The following is a 22108-nucleotide window of genomic DNA, read 5'->3' as shown; positions in this document are numbered from 1 at the left end:
ATTAGACGCATGCAGTCCGTGGTCGGTCGTCTGCGACTGCGTCGTTGCGAAACCTCGACACGAATAATAGTCAAATTTAGTAGCGTTTAAAAAGTAGTAAAAGAGCGACCCCAAATAGCGTTTTTCAACGGAAAAATTGCGATATTTTGAAATTAAGTTGCGATTTTTTCACGGTTTTTGGCGTTACGATCATCGACATCTGAGCGACTATCACTGAGAAAAAAAGTTCGGTCGTATGAACCGAATGTTCGGCGTTCAATATCGGCCGTATTGTTTGGTTCATGCGACCGCTCTCTCGGTTCTGGGAACCGTATTCTCGGTTCATTCAACCGTGCTTTTTCGTTAGTTCTGTTCGGTTTAATGCTCGGTTGCATGAACCGAATATACGGTTCCCAGAACCGGGAGAGCGGTTACATAAACCGAATAATACGACCGATATTGAACACCGCACATTCGGTTCATATGATCGAAGTTTTTGATCCTCAATCTTGTCAAAATTATATCTCTGTAAAATCAAAATTTAATCTCAAATTATCACGATTTGTAGTTCGATAATATTGCAATAAATCGCAAATTTGTTGCAAATCTATGCGATGAAAATCACAATATCGCAATTTTAAATCCGATAGTATAACAACAAAGCGGTGTCGATATAATCGCGATAAATTCTCCGATCAACTCGTAAATTATTGCGATCACCGCTACTTGAGATAGTACACTGTTAGAAATTTTGGAGTGAAATTTTAACCCGGAGTCTATGCGGCGCCCAAATATGCAACCGTCGATTTGCTTTAAAAATCAATTTTACAGCATCAGCGCATTTTAGAAGCACAAAGTCATGCTTTTAAATTGATATGACGTTCCTGCGCGGAATTAAAGGCCGAAGTGTGCAAAGCTACTTTCTCACGCACCTTCAAATGAGATTTGTTCAAAAACGCTCTTCTAGGAACCAACTCATTAATTTTTCGTCAGAAAGAAAACCTGTTTGCTTTTCTGGGCACTTTTTTAGATCAAGACGAAGATACATGATTTTTACAACATTTTCATCGAGTTTTAAAAAAAAGTATTTTCAGCGCAATGTCCAATGTTGAACGAATTATGTCTCTGTTCAGATCTGTGAGATGTTGAAGAACGGTGCCACTTACATCTGGGACGACGAGATGAAAGTGCCATATTGTGTGGCCGGAGACCAATGGATCGGGTTCGACGACGAACGATCCATCAGGAACAAAATGGACTGGATCAAAACCAACGGATACGCTGGTGCTATGGTCTGGACTGTAGACATGGATGATTTCACCGGCACTATCTGTGGAGGAGACGTCAAATATCCACTTATTGGAGCCATGAGGTACTGACAAAATGCCCGAATATTTTTAGCAATCTTGCATGTTTGCCCCGGCAACGCAGATCAAAACAATGTGAGAAATATAGAGTACATTTTTACAGTACAGAGACTTTTATTATTTGAAAAATTTGTACTTCTAATGCGTATTTCTAGAGCAATCTTTGTGCAAATCGTCGATGTATTAAAAATATATATTTACCCTCTCCTTTATGGAAAAAATCTATGATACGAGTGCACATCACATCTTGAATGATTTTTTCATACTCAAATGAAATTTTTTAGGAATTAGGTCTTTGATAATATTGTGCAAACCATGAAAATTGATTATGCCCATTTGCTATTTATACTTACTGTTGTCTTAGCAATAAAATTAGAGTTTTAATTTTACTATCAATGCACAATTTTGCATGAAATAATTTCTTTTGAAAGTCAATTAGAACCAAACCTCTTTTAATGGTTTAATCAAAAACATCGTCCACTTCATTCATAATTTGCATTATCAGTAAAAATGAACTACATTTTGCAATTTGGAACTATAAATTCTGCCTCGTCTGAAAAAACACTTATGTGCATACGGAAACTAATGGCACATAAGTTGTTTTTAAATCGGGCCAGAAGTTATTGTTCCAAATTGCAAAATGCAGTCCAAATGATCAGGATGTCCAAATGACTCACACTCAAGGTAAAAGTTTTCAAAACAGCAATTCTTTTTGACCGTCTTCGATGAACTCTGAATTATAAATGTAAAACTTTTAATGATAAAAGAATAATTAGTCACATAGTCTCATTGAAATCTGTATTTTGAACTTGCTAAGTTTCCAGTGATGAGATGCATTTTGGTTATGTGACCATTCTTTAACCTGTTCAATTCTGATTTGAATACCAGGGAAGAATTACGAGGTGTAAAACGAGCGAACAATGCCCAAGACGTTGACTGGAGCAAAGTTGCCCCTACAATCAACTTGGAAGCAACCACCAAACCAGCGCCAATCAAAATTCCCGTCAGTGAAGTTATCGCTAAAGCCAGGATTCCTACAAAAACCCAGTCAACCGCTAACGCTATCCAAACAGATGTTGTTGATAGGAATGGTGAGCCATACTTCTTTTTCTTCTTCTCAGTCCATTTTATTTCTGAAATCTGCATAGTCTCCACCAGTTTCATACCATGAGCAGATATTCGTGGAAGCCTTGACAAATTTACAGTGTTTTTAATTACCGTCATAGCCTCCGTTATTTTCACGTGAAATTCATTTTAGATGAACATGAACAGTCTTTAAAAATTCCTGTTTTTGAAGTTTCACGTATTTTTTTATGTAGTTAGGGTCCTACCGCAGTTACGTTTCACATGCTTTGAAAAATACGAAGTAGTTTTACATCTCCTCAAAAATATTTTCTTTTTTTTGTACCAAATAAAATTCATATATTATAAAATTATAAAACTGGAATACACAGGAAGGTGGGGTAGGATCGTTTAAGCCCAAGTATCCTTGATTTTGAACTCCTGAAGTAAGAAGGAATGGTGATATCAAGAAGAAAGCTGTTCACTATCAAGCAGAAATCTGCCTGATTCAATCGATTTTAGGGTTAATCTTAATTCAAGAGGAGGTCTTTTTGACGCGGCAGACTCAAGCCTCTTTTTCCAGTAATATTAAAAAGCCTCAGACACGTTACCTGAAGTCCAAAAAAATAAATTTCACCATGGATGACAGCTCATCTCGCTGATGTCAGGGCTTGGTCGAAGAATTACAGCTGGAGCAAGGCTCCTCTCATGGTGCTAAAACGAGGCTTCTCATGCTGCCTTGCTAAAGAAAAACGCCGTATGAGCATTCGAGAGTTGCCAGATTTCCTTTGATAAAAAGTTCATTTTTTAGGAAAGAAATGCATATCCTTCCTTGAAATTTTCAGGACCTCTAGGTGAAATTGCGAACAAAATTGATCCAAAAAATTGGAAGGAAAATATCCTCAAGTTTAACAGGAAATTCGTGTTTTATCAAAGGAAATTTGGCAACGCCTGAAGGTTCATACGGCGTTTTTCCTTAGCACGACCGCGTATGGCTCCGGTATGATATTATGCAATGTCAAGTCAACCCGAAGTCAACGATTTTGTTTTAGCACCTATCATTATGCTCATCAGTTATGCTGCTGGTGACATTAAGCGAGTTCCGAGCGGGGTTCGGGGGGGAGGCAATTCGTATGCGGCGACGCCTTTGTTTAGGAAAGGATGCGTTGCCAATTCTAGGAAATTAACTTTTGAACTTTTCACACTCGGTTTAGTCCACGGAAAACTGCGCCATTTTGCACATCGTGGCAACTATCTCGGTACCCATAAACGCATCTCTACAGGGTGTCATATCTGGTCTATGATCGTCGGATAAGGCACTTTTAAGCACATCGTTTCAGATATTGCTCCGAACTTCTACATTAGTAAAGGAAGAAGAATGGCGTCATTAAAAACAAAGTAATGGCGACTGTCTCTTTGGCAACATGGTCTAGCTCTTGTGAAAGTGGCATTCATTTACCTGAGACTATGTGGATGTCATGTGTGAGCGCCACTTTTCTCTGCAAGGTGGGATGAAACTGAAGTATTATGTTCCAGATCATTTAATAACATGTCTTAGTTGGACGTATATTCACACCGAAATGTTGAGAGTCTAACTTTTCGATTGGTGTAAAGGACATTTCTTATTTCTGCAGAGGTGGACCAAGGAAACATTTAAATATTTGAATTAGATCATTGCATTTGATCAAAGTGACAGCTACTTACTAGTTCTGTTACGAAAACATCTTGCGTCTAACTTTTCACTAAATATGCCGTAATATACATATGGGCAGAAAGTCAATTTGGCCCTTAAAAAATTTTCAATGGCGCCTAAAAATCGGGCTTGACGCGCCAAATGGCTCCTAAAACTCAAACTTGAGTTTCGAACACTGACTACTAAGTACTAATAAGTCGCTCTTATAGCGCTTCTGTGCGCTCTGCGACACCCAACCGCCACTGACAGCTATTTTTTTTTTAATCCGAACAAAATATTCTCTAATTGAAAGGATACTATTGTTCAGGTAATACATTTTACTGTGGAAAAACATTTTTTTTTTATAAATTAAGATTTGAATGTGAATTCACATAAGTTGAGGACTCGTTCAAAATAAACAAATTTCTTCCACTTAAAAATATTTTCCTCTTTAAATGAGGAAAAAAACATTGACCTTTATTTTACACGGAAATAAAAATATTTTTCACTATTTTTTTCTGCAGCGATGGGCTTGTGCGGTTTTGACAAAACCCGACTAAAACGTGAAGCTTGTTGATGAAAGTCCCCGGGTCTGAGTGCGTGAGAGAAGCGTGTTATGCCTGAGGAGTATATAGCTGAGAGCACTCTCTGGGAGTAGGTGGAGAGGTGACCGAAGGAGAGTGGTGACGCCTTGTCTTTCTCCGTCATGACACATTGTGCATTGATCAATGCGCACATACGACTTTCTCTCAGCACGTTCTCAGTTATGCAGCCCTGCGCCACTGTGTCCTGCTACGTTTACCTTAAACTAAACGTGATCCATTCCTTATCCGCGACAGACTCCTGATGTCATTGATAAAGCTTGATTAGCCTCTTTGTCGGGACACCCTTTATCGACTACTGCGCTTTCGTGGGCGTGAGCACAATCTTATTAATCGTCGGGAAGCCTTTAGGCTTGGGGCAGTTAGTCATGTCAAAGCCCTCAAACAGTCTCAAACATTCTTCTTCTTCTTCTTCATCATTGTCCTCTTCTTCTTCTTCATTTTCCTCTTTTCTTCTTCTTTCTTCTTCTTCTTCATTTTCCTCTGTTTCTTCTTCTTCATCATTGTCTTCTTCTTCATTTTCCTTATCATCCTCTTCTTCTTCTTCTTCTTCACTTTCCTCCTCCTCCTCCTCCTTTTCTTCTTAATTTTCCTATTCCTCTTCTTCTTCTTCTTCTACTTCATCATTGTCCTCTTCTTCCTCTTCTTCTTCATCATCATTTTCTTCGTCTTCTCTTTCTCCTTCCTTCTCTTCTTCCTGTGCTTTTTTTCTTCTTTATCCTCTCCATCTTTCCTTTCTATCTTTTTCTTCTTCTTCTCCTTCTCCTTCTTCCTCTCCTTCTTCTCATTCTTCCTCTCCCTCTTCTTCTCCATCTTCTTCTTTTTCTTCTTCCTATTTTCCCTCTTCTTCTTCCTCTTCCTCCTCCCCTTCTTCTTCTTCCTCTTCTTCTCCTTCCCCTCTCTCTTTTCCTTCTGTTTTTCTTATAAAATTGCCCTCATTGGTCTTAGAATTGCCCGTGCCTAAATCAATCAAGCTCAATCGTTGAATCAATATTTGATCGCTAAAAATATCGATTTTGCTCTAAATTGTTTGCCCTAGCGGGAAAAATTTGCCTACCAGCACGGGCACTTTAGGCGAATTTTGGTGGCCCAGGTGCTAAGCCCCGTATTTCAATTGCTGTGTTTCAAAATGTCGACTTCTACTTTATTTTTTGAAAATAAGAACGAGCCAAATGTATAGCTCTATATTTATACAGAATATTCTGAAAACACAGAGGAAAAATCGAAAAAGTTTTCAAGATAGTTACCTTGACTAGATTTTCATAAAGTATGACAAGAACACTGGGAAAAAAACACATTGGATCTAGAGTCTGAGACTCTTGAAAACATTGACGAGAAAAAATACTCTTGATTCAAATAGATTTAAGCTTAAATCAAAAGGAAATCCGCTCAAATTAAGAGGCTTGGTTCTTGATTTAAGCTTAAATCTGATTGAATCAAGAGTATTTTTTCTTGTCGATGTTTTTAAGAGTCTGGACTCTAGATCCAATGATTTTTTTCCAGTGGATTCTACAACGTCGCAAACGGAGTTACGTGGTTTCGCACTTTGATCGTCGATTTTCCTTCCATCCGGCAAAGGTGCTTCTCTGCCAGCATCTCATGAATACTTGAAACTGATCTGCGACCAGCATCTGTGCGTCTGTCACCATTGTTATTTATTCAAATTTCTGTTGCAGTCCGTGCTCCTCAGGTGTTCTGCTACATGACCAACTGGGCCCGCAAACGAACTGGTGCAGGAAAGTTCACCCCGGAGGACATTGACCCCAAGCTTTGCACTCACGTCATCTACGCCTTTGGAACCCTCAAGGATCACTTGCTCACCGAAGGGGAAGAAAAGGAGGCCGAGCAGTATGAAGCTACCGTCGCACTCAGAGACAAGAATCCTAACCTCAAGGTAAACGTCAAATGGCAATACTTCTCTGCAAATTCCGTGCGTATCACTTACTCACTTTTATGTTTACTTTTGGTAAACATAGAAAATAATGCAATTTTAATAAATAACAGAATGTCAATATTCTCCCGAGAGACAATTTATTCGAATATTTGGGTATTGAGGTGATTCGATGGGCGCCATATTTTGTGTCAGAACGGCATATGCGATATATCGCATCAATTGGCTCCATTTTTTCAGCTACTCATCATTTTTCTCCAATTTTGAGATCGCAATTTTGTTGTCAGGAGACTAAAGCACTCACTTACCAATTTTAACAAAGAAATTCAACGTAATAAAAGGCGTGGTTTTTTTTAGAGAGAAAATATCGCATTCGAGTGCAGTTTCGATATTAGTATCGAATGCGATGTTTTCTCTCTGAAAAAACCACGCCTCTATTACGTTGAATTTCTTTGTTAAAATTGGTAAGTGAGTGCTTTAGTCTCCTGACAACAGAATTGCGATCTCAAAATTGGAGAAAAATGATGAGTAGCTGAAAAAACGGAACCAATTGATGCGATATATCGCATGCCGTTCTGACACAAAATATATGGCGTCCATCGAATCACCTTAAATTTCGATGGCCAAAGTGCGAAACCACGTATCTCACGGTTTCACATCTTCTTAGTATTTATGAAAAAGCAAATGCCAGCACAGAGTGTTGAACAATGGACAAATGAAAATCAAACGAATGATTTTGTTGCAGATTCTGCTAGCTATTGGAGGATGGGCTTTCGGATCGACACCATTCAAAGAGCTCACTGGCAATGTTTTCAGGATGAACCAATTTGTCTATGAAGCTATCGAATTCTTGAGGAAATACAAGTTCAATGGATTAGATGTTGATTGGGAATATCCCAGGTAAGATGGAAATCAGACATTCCCGAATATATGTATTCTATGTCTATAGTATTCTATAAATGTGGTTAAAAATTTCTATTTCCACTGCCGCGCCGACCGCACTGTGTTGGCGCAATGCGTGAGGTATTCATGCAGTCTTGTAGGCGCTATGCGTTTCACGCCGATCGCTGCTGACCACACTGGCGCGATGCGTGAAGTATTCATGTAGTCTTGCAGGCGTTATGCGTTTCAAGCCGACTGCTGCTGACCGCAGTGTGTTTGACGCAATGCGTGAAGTATTCATGCAGTCTTGTAGGCGCTATGTGTTTCATGCCGACTGCCGCGCTGCTCCGTCTCAGGTTAAATTGCGTGTTTGGTTTCTCTCTTAACTCGACTAATTAAAGGTGTTGTCTCTTGTATCACCGAAAGACGACAAAATTAAAAAGTAATGTACTTTTTCTCTCATGCAGGAAATGAGAGATTTTGTGGCCCTTTCTCGTTTGTGATTTTTCTTCTGAATCCGATTGTTTTCTCTCATTTTTTGATACCTACATTCAAAAAGATTGCAAAATTTGCTGTCCCCTAAATTTTGCCGCCATGGGCTGCGGCCCATGTGGCCAGTGCCACCCCCTTAATCCGGCCCTGTTGGTGACGGAGCATAATTCGGAAATTGCACACGTAGGAGTGAAAAATTAGTTTGAACGAAACATCCTAAGTAAATGTCATGAATAGAACTAGAAAGGGACGACCTGATACTTATGTTTGGTTTAAACCTAAATATGGATGTTCTCTATTGAAACTCAATACTGCGAGGAAGGATATTAGGTTCCTTACCTTAAATCAGTTTGAGATATACAAAACTTGTGAGGAATACATTTGATTAGATTACATCTTGTAACACGAAGCCACTACCTCTGGCTCTCCCATAAAATCACATATCTGTGTAGTGAAACTAATGGCATGTATGTTGTTTCTTAAATGGGCCAGAAATAGTAACCTTATCGCAAAATGTAATCCAATTTTCTTGGGAGGCAAGGCCGAGGAAAGGAACAGGATTAGCTTATCGGGAGTTGGAGCAAAACAGACTATTTTACAATGAAAAACTTTCCTACCACAAAATCACGTTATACTGAACTTTGGACAAGTGTGCATCTCAACCCCTTGTATTACGATGAATATATCTAATTTCACCATATTTTTCTTCAATACCCAATGGAATTGGTTTTCACTATTATTTCTTAACTTAAACTTAATTTTCTGTATTTTATTCTAATTCAGAGGTGCAGATGATAGAGCTGCTTACGTTAACTTGTTGAAAGAACTCAGACAAGCCTTTGAAGGTGAGGCGAAAAGTTCTGGACAGCCCAGGCTTTTACTGACTGCTGCCGTTCCCGCCAGCTTTGAGGCCATTGCTGCTGGGTAAGTCTTCAAAAAAATGTTTTTTCACAAAACTTCACATAGATAAAAATATACTTTTGAACTTGTCGAGACTTTCAAATGCATCTCATGGGTAAATTTTTGTCTTTTTCAAAAATTAAAACAACGAAGAGAAATCAGGTCCTCCTTATTCCTAAGACCTCTCTGTCACACTTCAATTACTGATGCCATCTGTAAATATATTTATTCATTAGTATATTGTCCAGCAGTCTGGTCTGGATGTCTGGTCAGAGACCGGTCGAGTATGTTCATTCAATTATCAAATTAAACTAATGAGGGCGTAAAACGGTTTGTGCAATAATCAATTTAAATTTCTCGCTCGTTGAAAAACTTTCTTTACAGCACACAGACATTTTCTTTTCATTTTTAGTAATCTCCCACATAAAAATGAGGGGGAGAAATTTTTTGAACAAAATTATACTGATCTGCTGAAAGTAACTTCTACAAGTAGTTCTCTACAAGAGAATATTTGTGCGGGCTCCTTAGAAAACACCAAGCTTCGTACTAAAAGAAAGATTCACTGCAATTGACTGAAAAATCAGCGCAACTCTTCTGATGCAAAAAGTTAAATTGCCGGATTAAAATTGGCAATTGTTGACGTGGCTTGGTTCCTTTCTGTCCAATGCGGTCCAAATATGAATCCACAGACTCTCGCGAGGTATAATACAACTTTTTAGAATTTAATATGGACAATCATTAGCTGAACCGTTATCAATTGAAAAAAAAGACTATACGCACTTGCATTCACTATCTGACGATCAACGCTATCTGGCGGCGCAACAATGAACTACACGTTCGCCGCGCCGAGCTGTTACCCCTCCCCTCACTCCACCTCTCATTGATGGCTGGCCCATCGCTCCCCTGTCGCCAGTCTGTCTGGTGATGACTCCAATTCCTTTGAGCCGCGCCGCAATCTCTCTGGAATTTGCGGAAGCGCCACCGTCTAGATTTTATTCCTCCGTTATCTTTTTCACACCCTCCTGACCCACTTTTTTGGGTACGCGCAATGACCACTCACTGCAAACTTGCGGACTCAGTAGACACGCGTCCTCTAGTGCGATTCTGATGTAGAAGATATGGTTTCTCCATGGATTTCAACGAGGAATTCGAATCCGGGATCAGATTTGGGCTGCCATGCATTACATAATTTCAAGACACGAGGCCGTTCATAAATTACGTAAGGCTGGTCTAATTGGTGCCTCTAATGGAAGGGGAAGTGCAAAATTTGGCTCGAAATTGTGTCGGAAAAAATCAATGCAAAATAAATCATACAATTTATTCTAAGGAAGGCTATTTACATGAATACAATTGCGTAAACGGACACAGATGTTGTATAGAAGAAAAAAAGGAGGAAAATGAAAAGAAAATAAAAAAGGAGGGGAAAAAATGTAAAATTTTTAGAAAGATATCATTTTCAAATTTTATTTTGCTCTTTATATAAGCAGAGACTTACACTTACATAAGGCAGTATTTGAACCTCCTCTTCCTCCCAAAGGCATCCGTAAGTCACCTCCAGACACTTACAAAATTACAAATTAGGGGCCGTCCATAAATTACGTAACTTACTTTTTCGGCATTTTTGACCCCCCCCCCCCATCCCTCCATCGTTACGTTTTTGTGACGTATGAGCCTATCCTTCAACATGTAAAAACAAAATGGCGCAACGCTCTCCGCGACACCCCCCCCCCCCTCGAGCGTTACTTACTTTATGGACGGCCTCATTGGGGTGTTAGTCCGTTATTTGTTTTAAAATTAAAATTAGGAAAAAAGTATGTCCTGTCTAACAAGAGCAGGCAGGTTCTGGATCATCTCATGTATTAATTGTAATATATGAATAATATTTTTCAGTTATGATGTACCGGAGATCTCCAAGTATTTGGACTTCATCAACGTGATGACCTACGATTTTCACGGCCAATGGGAAAGGCAAGTCGGGCACAACTCACCCCTGAACCCGTTGGAATCAGCGACGAGCTATCAGAAGAAACTCACCGTTGACTATTCGGCCCGAGAGTGGGTGAAACAGGGTGCACCTAAGGAGAAACTCATGATAGGAATGCCCACTTACGGTCGCTCTTTCACCCTAGTTGACCCGACGAAGTTCGACATTGGCGCCCCCGCGTCTGGCGGTGGCACCCCCGGAAAGTACACCGCCGAGGCTGGTTTCATGTCTTATTATGAGGTAAGTCCGTCGAAAAAATCATGAGAACCATACTGGGAAGCTTGGTTTTAGGACATTCTGTCAACGAATTTTCGTCCGCACACTTGTTTTGTCCAGTAGTTGACGTCCACGCGTAAAATAAGCAAGAGTGACTCGGTCCAAGTGTTATATTTTTGTCCATGTAATATTATAATGGCAGTATCAACATGAGAAAATTGAGACCCTCAATCTGACTCTCTCTCAATTTCAGAGAGAAAGAGGTGTTGTTATGGTAACTCATTTTTTGAATGAAATGTTACTTTCTTCTTTTGATTTGTCTTTCCAAATTGTCATTGGTGAGCATTTGGTTTTATTTCTATCCTTAAAATTGTCGATATAAAATATATCTTGTGTACAGTTTTTTTTTTCCTTTTTTTAATGAAAATATTGCTTCATTATAAAAGCATTTACATTTTTAAAACGTGGCAAATATTTGTAAAACCTTTTCTAAGCGTGGCATTGATATCAATCCCAATGAGCCGTAGTTGGGTTGAAAGAAACTTTACACAAAAATGAAAGGAAGAGAGGAAAAAATCAAGAAGCACGCAATCTTCAGTTTTATACCATTTGTACATCGATCTTTTAGAGTCAAATACGTCCAATTTTGAGCGTTTGGTTGCACGTATACCACGCTGCAGCCCAGTAAAAGCACAAAATATGAAAGAAAAAATCGAAGTGCTTTGAAAATCATTAAATTTGACACGGAACCACCTTAATATTTACAAAACACATGTCATATTCCTTTTATACTTATTTGTTCAATCAATTTAAATGAGAATAATCTATGCAGAGTGTGCGAACACTTCAAAATCATGAGTTGTAAGTCGCTGATTCCGCGAGTTTAAATATTAGAGAGTAACACAGAGCGGAACGGCGTGCTGCCAGAGCGAAACGGCGTGCTGCCAGCGCGAAACGCGCATTGGCGCCTACAAACCTAAGGGGATACTTCACGCATTGCGCAATGCTTCAAGTATCACCTTAGGTTTGTAGGCGCCAATGCGCGCTAGCCGGCCGCTCGCCGCAGCGTGTTACGGCGCCTTATTAAACAACTATTTCACAACAGAGGTGTTGCACAGTATCATACGAAATTAAAGACGCTCTAACGTATTAAAAATGGCAGGCATCCTTTAAGAATACGGAGCTTCCCTCGCAAAATAGATCGAGATACTACGGCACAAAAGGAGAGCAGTAGTCCAAAAACTTACTAAATCCTAGCATCTGTATTTAATGACATTTAGCATATAATTTGCCAAAAAAAAAACGCGTGGACGTAAACTACTAGAAAAAACAGGTGTGCGGACAAAAAATCGTTGACGAAATGTCCTATAATCGGAAGCTTAGCTCCGATTGAAAGAAATAAAACAAGAATCTAAGTGCAGGTGTAACAATCTGATCATCTTGCAGCCTGTCAAAATTATGTTTCATTCCTGTTCCAATTTTCAAGCAAAATTTGAGGTAAAATTAAATTTTTTCACCAGTAAACAAATTACTAGCGTAAATATTATATTATATAATATTCAGATTGTAAGCTTTTTTGAAACAACATCTTGTTGCTTCCGATAGGGAAACAACAAAAGGTAATAATATCAGGTTTTGAAGAATTTAGAGTTTAAAAGAATCGTATGATTAGAATTTATCATGAGTAAAAGAACAATGACAAGAATTGCCTCTTAAAGTTTTAGGTATTAAAGTTTATTCAAGAAAAGAGCAACTTGAAATGTTGCGTAGATTCAAAAATACGAACCAGGCATTTCAGCATCGTTACATCTTCATACACGTACCGTGCTTCTGCTCTTCAAAATATTCTTCAACTGTCCATTGAAAGTATTCTGTGAATTTGTTCTCCTGATCACCCTAAAAATAGTCAGGAGTGCGTTTTTTGTCGCTCTTTCTAGAGAGTAAACTTTCGCCGTTTCACCTAAAAATGTCGATGACTCGATTGATTTTATGATCAAATTTCCATTTCAGGTGTGCGATTTCTTACACGGCGAAAACACCACTTTAGTGTGGGACAATGAGCAACAAGTACCATTCGCCTACCGAGGAGACCAATGGGTTGGCTTTGACGATGAGAGAAGTTTGAAAACGAAGGTAAGAGAATTCTTCAAGTTCTATAATTTCACATCACAACTCGTATAAATGCTCTTTTGACTATAGAGTGCAATATTTTGGTGGCATCAGCTTTCAATTTAACTGGAACATTATCGTGCTTGCGCTTTCAATATCACAAAAAGTAAAACAAGTGAATACATAAATAAAAATAATCAAATAAAATATAGGCAGGATAAAGTATGCACTATCATCTCCCTAATTGTGAATGGAAGGTTTGGTCATCGTTGATCCTCATAATGGAGAATTTACACACAATTTTTATTGCTTTATCTGAGAGTTCTCAATGAGCTTAGTTCGCAAAATGTTCATAATTTTTTTCTGAAATGAGTAATCGTAGAAAAATATATTTAAAAAAGTGAGAAACTATGCCACCTTGTGACATCATCTGGTGGCATTTCTCAACGTAACACGTGTATTTTAGCAGATTATGTTATTTTCTTATATTTTTTCCCATAAATTGTTCAATTTAGAAACCTCGTTCTCAGTGCTCTTATTAGTTCTATTCTAAGCATGAGATTTACAAACTTTGACATACCTGCTAATTCTCTATTCATTAAACTATTTTTTCCTACGATCCACCACTGTTCTAATCTACTTCCTCATTTTTCTCCTAGATGGCTTGGCTGAAGGAGGAAGGATTTGGTGGAATTATGGTTTGGTCGATCGATATGGATGATTTCCGAGGCACATGCGGCTCTGGAAAATTCCCTCTGCTCAACGCCATGAGGTCTGAGTTGGATGACTACAAAGTGAAACTTGAGTACGATGGCCCGTTCGAATCTTACAATCCCAACGGACAGTACACTACCAAAGATCGTAAGTATTCATTTATTTGGCTGCTTAGCGCGCCTTCATTTACATTGCACGCAACACGCCAAGCTTCATTACGTCTCTAATCGGTCTCATTGAGCAGAAGTCTATCACGCGTTTAAACTTACAAAAGTTGAGCATGCAATTTTTATTCCTCAATCTAAAGGACCGATTGGCAAGATTAGATAGAAATTTCAAAATTTCACCTTTTTCAATACGGTTTTAAGTGAGTATGCTTTCGTTAGGAAAAATGCTCAACATAGAATAATATAACATTATGCCTTACATGAGTTTATTAACGACAAGGCTTATTAGCTTTTACAGGCATTATTTCATTTGACCCTCCGCCTACATTCGAATGAACATTAAGTTTTAATGAATAATTGTATTGGTATCAAAAAATTTTACTCATCGGTTAAATTTCATTAACTGTTTATCAAAACAGCAAAAACAATCAGTATTGTAAAGTGTTGATAAAGTTTACTCAGTTTTTTCGAAAAATAGTTGATGGTCGAAAATGGAAGCTGAATTTTTTGGTTCCTCTTGGGAGGATCATTGACCAATTTTATATCAAAACCATGCTCAATGCAAGCAAGATGTAAACTCATAAAGTAGTAAGACAACACTCCAAATTTTGTTGAGAGTCTAAGGAACGATGACAAAAACATGACCGTATACCAGTGTTCTGTGTTGATTTAATCAGCACAAGCTTATTCGATTCTCTGAATCAGTGAGAACGAAAACATCAACTCGAAAAAATTAAAATAATCAAGACACACACAAAACTGTATATTAGGTGAAGAAGTTAGTCTAAGAAAAATATTTTTGGTGCTTAAAAGCAAGTATTTAAGGAAACTCTCAATGTCCAAGTTGGCACAGATACGATAACTTCAATGACCTTTATGAAAATTGTCTATATCCTTAGTGAAAAGAGAGCATTTTCGAGGTACCGAGTTGGTGTGTTTTCGTTCTCACTGTTTCAACTGTGTCTATCATATACCATGTGTACTATTTTTTCTTATGTAGGTATTATTTTATTATCATCATTTTCTTTCCATCGCAGCAAACACGGTGACATGTGAGGAAGAAGACGGTCATATCTCATACCACCCAGACAAGGCTGACTGCACCATGTACTTCATGTGCGAAGGAGAGAGGAAACACCACATGCCATGTCCATCCAACCTCGTCTTCAACCCCAAAGAAAACGTCTGTGATTGGCCTGAGAATGTCGAGGGCTGCATGCAACACACTCAAGCCCCGCCCACCGCCAAGAGAAAATGATCAAAATGCCACCCAAAACCTCAATCGACTTAAAATCGCCGTGAGCCCGTAACGTAGTTGTATTTTCTCGTTGATCCCGAAAATTAAAAAAGCTGGGAGGCAGCCTCTCTTCGACCTTTTCTGATCAGCACGATCGAGTGACGTAATCAAACTGATCTGAAAAGACTACTGGTCGATTGTTGAATTGTTATCAAATTACCATTATTGATAGAGAGGTTCATCGAATGATGAGGCTCTATCGATCAAGGTCATTCAATAACTGATCAACGATCGACCCGTTTTCATGGAAATTTTTACGGCCCAAAAATCTTTTAAAGAGCTAGTTTCTTCAACAATCCAAGCGAAGATTTTCAAGAAATTTTAAATTTTTTTGGCCTTTGATCTCTTTCCTACCTTAAGAGGAGATTTTATATCATGCACCCCTTCTTGTAAAATTGTTTTTTAAATGTCACTGGTATGTTCAGACGAAGGGAGACAGATGATGGCAAAAGAATGAAGCTTGTTCAACAAAAAATTTGAAACATGCGTCTTTTCCACCACTCACTGGAGTTATTAATGGAAAAATAAAGAGAGTGCAACATTGAAAGGACGTGGGTACAAATCATTCTAAGCTCCATATTCCACAACAGACGTTTAAAAAAAAAAAAAAACAACCAGTTTTGCAACATTTTCCAACCATATTTTTTGTTGTGCAAGGAGGACATATGTATTCATATTTTCAGTATTTCAATTTAAATCGCCAAAAAACTCTCTTTCGCCATGTCTGAATCATAACCATCTTGAGCATGCCATTGTAATAATATGGAAAATATCAGGGAAATACGAGAGTAACAGGAATTGAATTATCTAGAAAGCTTTGACATTTGAAAAGGGTTTCCCTTTTGTAGAGGTTGATGATAATGAAAATATTGAAAATTTGCATGTAAATAGTGGTGTAAGCTTCCCTTAAAAGTGCAGAAATACTATGTTTCGGTAAAATTACGTGCCAGTGAATTCATTATGAACGGCAAGTCTTAATGAACACAGCGGTTTGATATGAGTTTCATCCGTGTGAGTTGTGATGAGCGCGATGATCTCCTCTAGACGCGCGCAGATGAATAAAAGACGCAAAATAAAAAGAGGTACGGCTCTGAACTTTCGAAACAATAGAGGTTGATGAGATTTTTTTTTTGAATCGTCGTAAACTGGAAAATATTTCTGGCGGGAGAAAATATTTGAAACTGCCATACGCTTCTTCTTTTTAAACAAGAGCACCTAGTGTAAGCGCAAATACTTTAAAGAAATACCGTTTGTTTTCATGAGTTTTATTTTTTTCAGTTTGTATTTAAGCATATCTTTGCCACGGAATTTTTAACCAATAAAAAGAAGAGAAGAAACAACGTTGAAATGATCGTTCCTTTAATGCCAGAACAAGTTTTACCGAATACATTTGTAAATAGAATTTCATTCGTATAAAATGGCTGCGGAATTGAAGCGATGGGATCAGAAATTGTGATAATAACTGTTCAAATGTAGTTTAAACTGTTTTCAATCCAAATTAAAAGTATGCTTAAAATTATTTTATTTAAGAACTTGTTGTGAATCGCTTTTATCGCGCTGTCATGGCAACCTCATATCAAACTAACTAAAAGTTAGAGTATGTAAAAAGAAAACACAAAAAACCATGAATAAAAATGAAAATAATCTCGTTTTTACAAAAACTAGCTGTTTATATTTTATATTTATTTTAGGCATACTTATATTATTTTTAGCAAATTTGTTAATTGTGTACAAATGTTTCCATTGAGTAAATAAAAACTGAAAAAAATTCAATTTTGTAGAAATTTGATTTTGTTTTTCCGTCTCGTGACTTTGTACCTAAAGAGCAGGGCTACAGCTATAACTTTGTTTATTTTCTCTTATTTAGTATGCCCTGTCCTCGTTTGAATGGAATTGAAAATATTAACAATAAGTAGATACGAAGGAGTAGAACCGAGAACAAATTCAGCATCTAAACTTGCACCAATGCTAAGTTTGTTGCATCTAGCGTGTATGAAGGGGCTTCTTAAGAGACAGAGTTTACGATGGATTCTCATGAAATTTTGCAGAGAGTGATGCGATAACATAAAAAGAAACTTGACGATGCTAAATCTGTAGGGAGCAGTAATGTTTCATTCTTCTTATTTTTACAAACTCATTATGAGTGAATTAACATTAGGAAATCTTTCATCTCGATTTTCGGCTGGTTACCGATAATTGATTGGAGAAGTGGCTAGAGATTGCACCTTATGATTATTTGTTCTGTTTTGATTATTCTATTTCCCTCTAATTTTAGTTTATACTCCCAGCACATTCCTAAAACGAATTGGAAACATTTGGGAGGAAAGCTCGGAGTCAGCAGAGATGCAAGAACATCAAAGAGTTTCAATAGAAATATTTTGATACGTTTCAGAAAACACGTTACCCGTTTCCCTGCTTAACATCATGTCGTTGATGGGATTTTTCAAACAAAAGGCGAAACATGCACTGGAAAAAAAAAAAAAAAAAAAAAAAAAAAAAAAAAAAAAAAAAAAAACACATCGGATATAGAGTCCAGACTCTTAAAAACATCGGCAAGAAAAAATACTCTTGATTCAATCAGATTTAAGCTTAAATCAAGAACCAAGCCTCGTAATTTGAGCGGATTTCCTTTTGATTTAAGCTTAAATCTGATTGAATCAAGAGCCTGTTTTCTTGTCAATGTTTTCAAGAGTCTGTGCTCTAGATTCAATGTGTTTTTTTCCAGTGTGGAGTGATTATTTTATTCACGGGTCCAATCAATCTCTGCTAAGTTACGACTGAACATTACCGAACGGCGAGGCGCCGACATTTTTATCGCATCGTTCACTTTCACGCTCGTAGACGTAAGATGAGAATTCACACTCACACGCTATCTCGCGAGAGGTCACACATCCAGACTGTAAAGTTCAAGTTAGTGAGCGGATTGAATATCCCAAAATTCGAAAAAGCATCGCCATTTGGAAGCATATGCCAGATCCATCGTGACTTTGCTTCGAAGGGGCAAAATCGCAACGTTTGAAGTAAATGCATTATTTCTCTTAGAAATGTCAGTTGCAACGGTCGCAGAATTGTGTTTTGATGTTTGAATTTTGTAGATTAGCATCTGTCCAGGCACTGCCAGCAATTATATGCACGTTGCAATTTATGTAATGCATGTTATGAATTAGAATAATTTTTGTTACAGAATTTATTTTTTGTGAAAATAGCATTATATCAGAAACTTGAGAAAGAAAGTGTCAGTCGTGATATCGTCCTTTGAAAAGTCAGGTATTTGATGTCATCCACCGCGGTAGTGACACCCTTGGTTTCATCCAGCTTGCTTTCATCTAAGTTTCACGTTGAGTAACCGATGCTAATGAATGTCTTACTGACTAAAAAAAGGAAGGTAGATTAACCCAAGGGGGTCACTACCGTGACTGATGACGTCAAAAACCCGACTTTTCAAAGGGCGATCGGTTAATATTGAACGCAAAGAGTTGTTATTTGGACAGATCTTATTATTATTAGCTGATCTACAAGAATAAACATCAAAACACAATTCTGTGACCAGCGCAACTGACCCATTATTTTTGACCTATCCTTGTTTTGTTTGAGATCAATAGACTCCTGGAAGGTCCAGACCGTGTGATTTAATAATTCCATTCCCTTTAAAATCTCATGAGAAACGTTCAATTCAGTGATTGTGTCAAAAATGAACTTTTAACTAGAGCATCATATGGCAAGATTCTTTTCTTCGGATTTTTTTTTCCAAAGAGAAAAATTTTGCCCATTGAAAATTCGATACAGAGTACATAACCGTAACGCACGCAGTGCACGGGATAGGTCTTTCAAAATAAGTGTCACGCCATCAAAAATGAGAAAGTCAAGCATAGATGTATCGATTCCATGGATCGAACTTGTATCCAATCTCCAGCCTATAATTTTTAAAATCAAATTGATAGATCTTTAGATATAATCATGACGAATAAAAATGGATATCCGGGAGGTCAGAGAGCCTGAAGTAATGATAACCCCGTAGCTGAGGCAAAGCAACTATACTCTTTTTGGCTCGATCAGGAATAGTTAATATAAGTTATTTTTTAGTTTGAAGATGGAGAAAAGGTAAAAATAGTAAGGAAACGTGACAGGGAGAAAAGTAAAGGTTAACTTTTTTTTTTTTTTTTTTTTTTTTTTTTTTTTTTTAGAAAGCTGCACTAATGCTCACCTGTGATGAACCATCGTATATGAACAACTAATGTTATGCATGTTGAGCGATTAATGAAATGCATATTAGGAGTTGGAATAAAAGTTTGTTATGACATTTATTTTTTATGAATAAAGCTTTACACCAGGAACTTGAGAAAGAAAGTTTCTGTCAACATGGCGATACACTAAGAAGCCTGCAACAGAAGTATGAAAGGAATCGAATGAGGAAGAGAAGACCTGTTCTTTACCTAAAGAGATCATGCTTCAGCGTTCTTCATACATCAACGATGCACGCGGCAATACCGACATGAAATTAACACCTTAGCGGTCTTGTTTTCGGAAGTACCTCAATGAAATGCAAATCCATCCTGTGAATAATCCCCTGCGGTTTGCGCACTCGAAGAGATGGAGTATCAAAGGCACCGGTGAGATTTTCGTCGGACAGATGGGCGCAGCACGCGTGTCTCTCAGCTTCCAGCATAATCATCGAATACAGATGTTACATCAGGGATTTCGGCGAAACTGGCGTACGATATGCTTTAATTAGTTATGATTTATATCGGAGAGCCTTTTTTGGAGGCAGGGCCATTGGCAGGCTACCTAATTATTGACTGCTTAATACACCGCGGTGACGAATGGGCGGTGAAAAGACCCGGGCCCAAAGTTCAACATCACTCAAACGGCAGCCCCCGCCGACTTTGCGCAATCTGACAAAAATACAAGGGTACCTCCCTGATTACGCAAAAAAGGTGCCTAACCTGCAAATGGATTTCATTATTATACATACATGAAAGTCACTTTTACAACGCACTCGGGCGTTCTGCGACATACAAACGCCACATGTGCTTATCTTCCCAAAGGTTAACGGGCAACTGCGGGCTGATTATTTAAATTGATTGACGAAGCGATAGACTAAAAGGACATACGGAGTATGGAGCGATCCTATTGGTTGAAACGGGTGGTAATTATAGACTTAAGAGGAAAATGATGGAGTGGGTTACCGTTAGTTAACCCAGCATGTCTATTACTTGCCTCCTTCATCCAATGAAATCACCCGCTTCCATCAACAAGATCGCTTTATTTTCAGGTTGTCTTCCTAGTATATTGCTTTGTCTATGAATTTCAATAATCAGCTCTCTGACAACGTGATACCTCTGCGACAACCGCCTGCTGCCACCCCTTCATGGGACGTTCGACTTTTGGTTTGGATTGGGTATCCCCTGGGAAAAGGAAATTTCATTAGTCACAACGAAAATATCAAAGGCACAAATGCATCCTACTTTGATCCTCACTTCCACTATCTTATTCTTGGTATCATATAAATCCAATGGTGAAGTTAAAATTGATTTCAGCTAAAAGTGCATTATTTTACTAAGAATTTTTTAAGCTTATACGAGGATTTTACCTTGTGCGTGGTTAGTTTAAAGTATTGTCTTGGAAAGGGAACAATATGGAACATATCTCGGCCTCTCTCCCCGTATCTCATTCTACTCATATCTATTTCGGAGATTTTAGGGCACAAAAATTGAAGAGTTGGATGAGTGTGAGATTGTCGCCAATACCTGACGATTAAGTCCTTCTTTTCGTGTTGCAAGTACACTCATTACCATGGTTACAGTCATTTTCCTGCGGATTGGACTTTTCTACAAGTACACTGAAAAAAAAAAAAAAAAATTGAAGTTGATTTAACATTCAAGATGTAAGAAAAGTGTGCGAGAACTTACAAAATGCTGAATTAACTGTTACAGCAGTTACTTTAGCAATATGTCAAGATGTAAAACTAACTGCCGAAGCGAGTAATTTAGCATTTTGTGAGTTCTCACACACTTTTTTTACATCCGGGATGTTAAATCAACTTCACTTTTTTTTCGGTGTGATCCATTTCCAATGATTCATCATGAGTTTAGAATCGGAGTAAAGCAAAATTCAATGTGACACGGTGAGCTGAACAATAATTCTAACCACTTTAACATACGTATGCTAAAAACAGTTCCCCATTCTTGAGTGCTGGAGAGTTTCTTCGATTTGAGACGACAAAATCGATCAGAGATGGATTTCTAAATTAATCGTCTTCTCCAAAAGCACTGTATCTCATTCTCTCTTCACGCACTAACAGCTTATTTGGACGTCTATATTATCCACGCTTGTCGAGGTTAGAGGTACGTGGAACTGATTTTTGAAAACCCTATAAAATTGGTATTTACCAAACGAACAGGCATGCGCGGTCTCCGCGTTTAAAAATCGGTAAGGAATAAAAGAATCCATGGATCTACGAATAAGAAATTAGGTTAATCATCATTTTTTGTGCATTATCGTTAACCCACATTTCTTGATGCATCTGAAGCTTTAAATGAGAATTTCAGTTAATTTGCACTGCTTTTAAGCAATAAAAAGTCAGATATATTTTTTTCTCGCGTATGTTAGAGAGTCTGTTAAAAATTATTGAAGATAGGAAAGGTCAAAATACTATGAATTTCTCATTAAATTGTGTTCAATTTTTTTTTTTTTTTTTTTAAATGGGAGAATAATTTCAATTACTCTATCTTCAAAGAAACATATAATTACGTCAAAGAGTTTTTAAGGCCGTGT

At 37.8% G+C, this 22108-nt stretch overlaps 1 protein-coding gene across 2 annotated transcripts in view; it reads left to right on the top strand.

Annotated features, from left to right (window-relative positions):
- The window catches only part of Cht7 (chitinase 7), a 103645-nt gene extending 86538 nt beyond the window's left edge, over nt 1-17107 (top strand). For both annotated transcript variants that reach the window (XM_019050145.2, XM_019050144.2), the window contains exons 8-16: nt 1113-1351; nt 2235-2437; nt 6359-6576; nt 7319-7473; nt 8731-8871; nt 10738-11071; nt 13058-13180; nt 13816-14017; nt 15075-17107. In XM_019050145.2, coding sequence (XP_018905690.2) covers nt 1113-1351; nt 2235-2437; nt 6359-6576; nt 7319-7473; nt 8731-8871; nt 10738-11071; nt 13058-13180; nt 13816-14017; nt 15075-15295 — 1836 coding nt within the window. In that variant the 3' untranslated portion in view covers nt 15296-17107. The remainder of the gene's footprint in view (nt 1-1112; nt 1352-2234; nt 2438-6358; nt 6577-7318; nt 7474-8730; nt 8872-10737; nt 11072-13057; nt 13181-13815; nt 14018-15074) is intronic.
- The last annotated feature ends 5001 nt before the right edge of the window (nt 17108-22108 follow it).

Source organism: Bemisia tabaci, chromosome 2 (genome assembly GCF_918797505.1).
Source record: "Bemisia tabaci chromosome 2, PGI_BMITA_v3".
NCBI lineage: Eukaryota > Metazoa > Arthropoda > Insecta > Hemiptera > Aleyrodidae > Bemisia > Bemisia tabaci.
The sequence above is the reverse complement of the archived record's forward strand: the minus strand, read 5'-3'. Positions and strand labels throughout refer to the sequence as shown.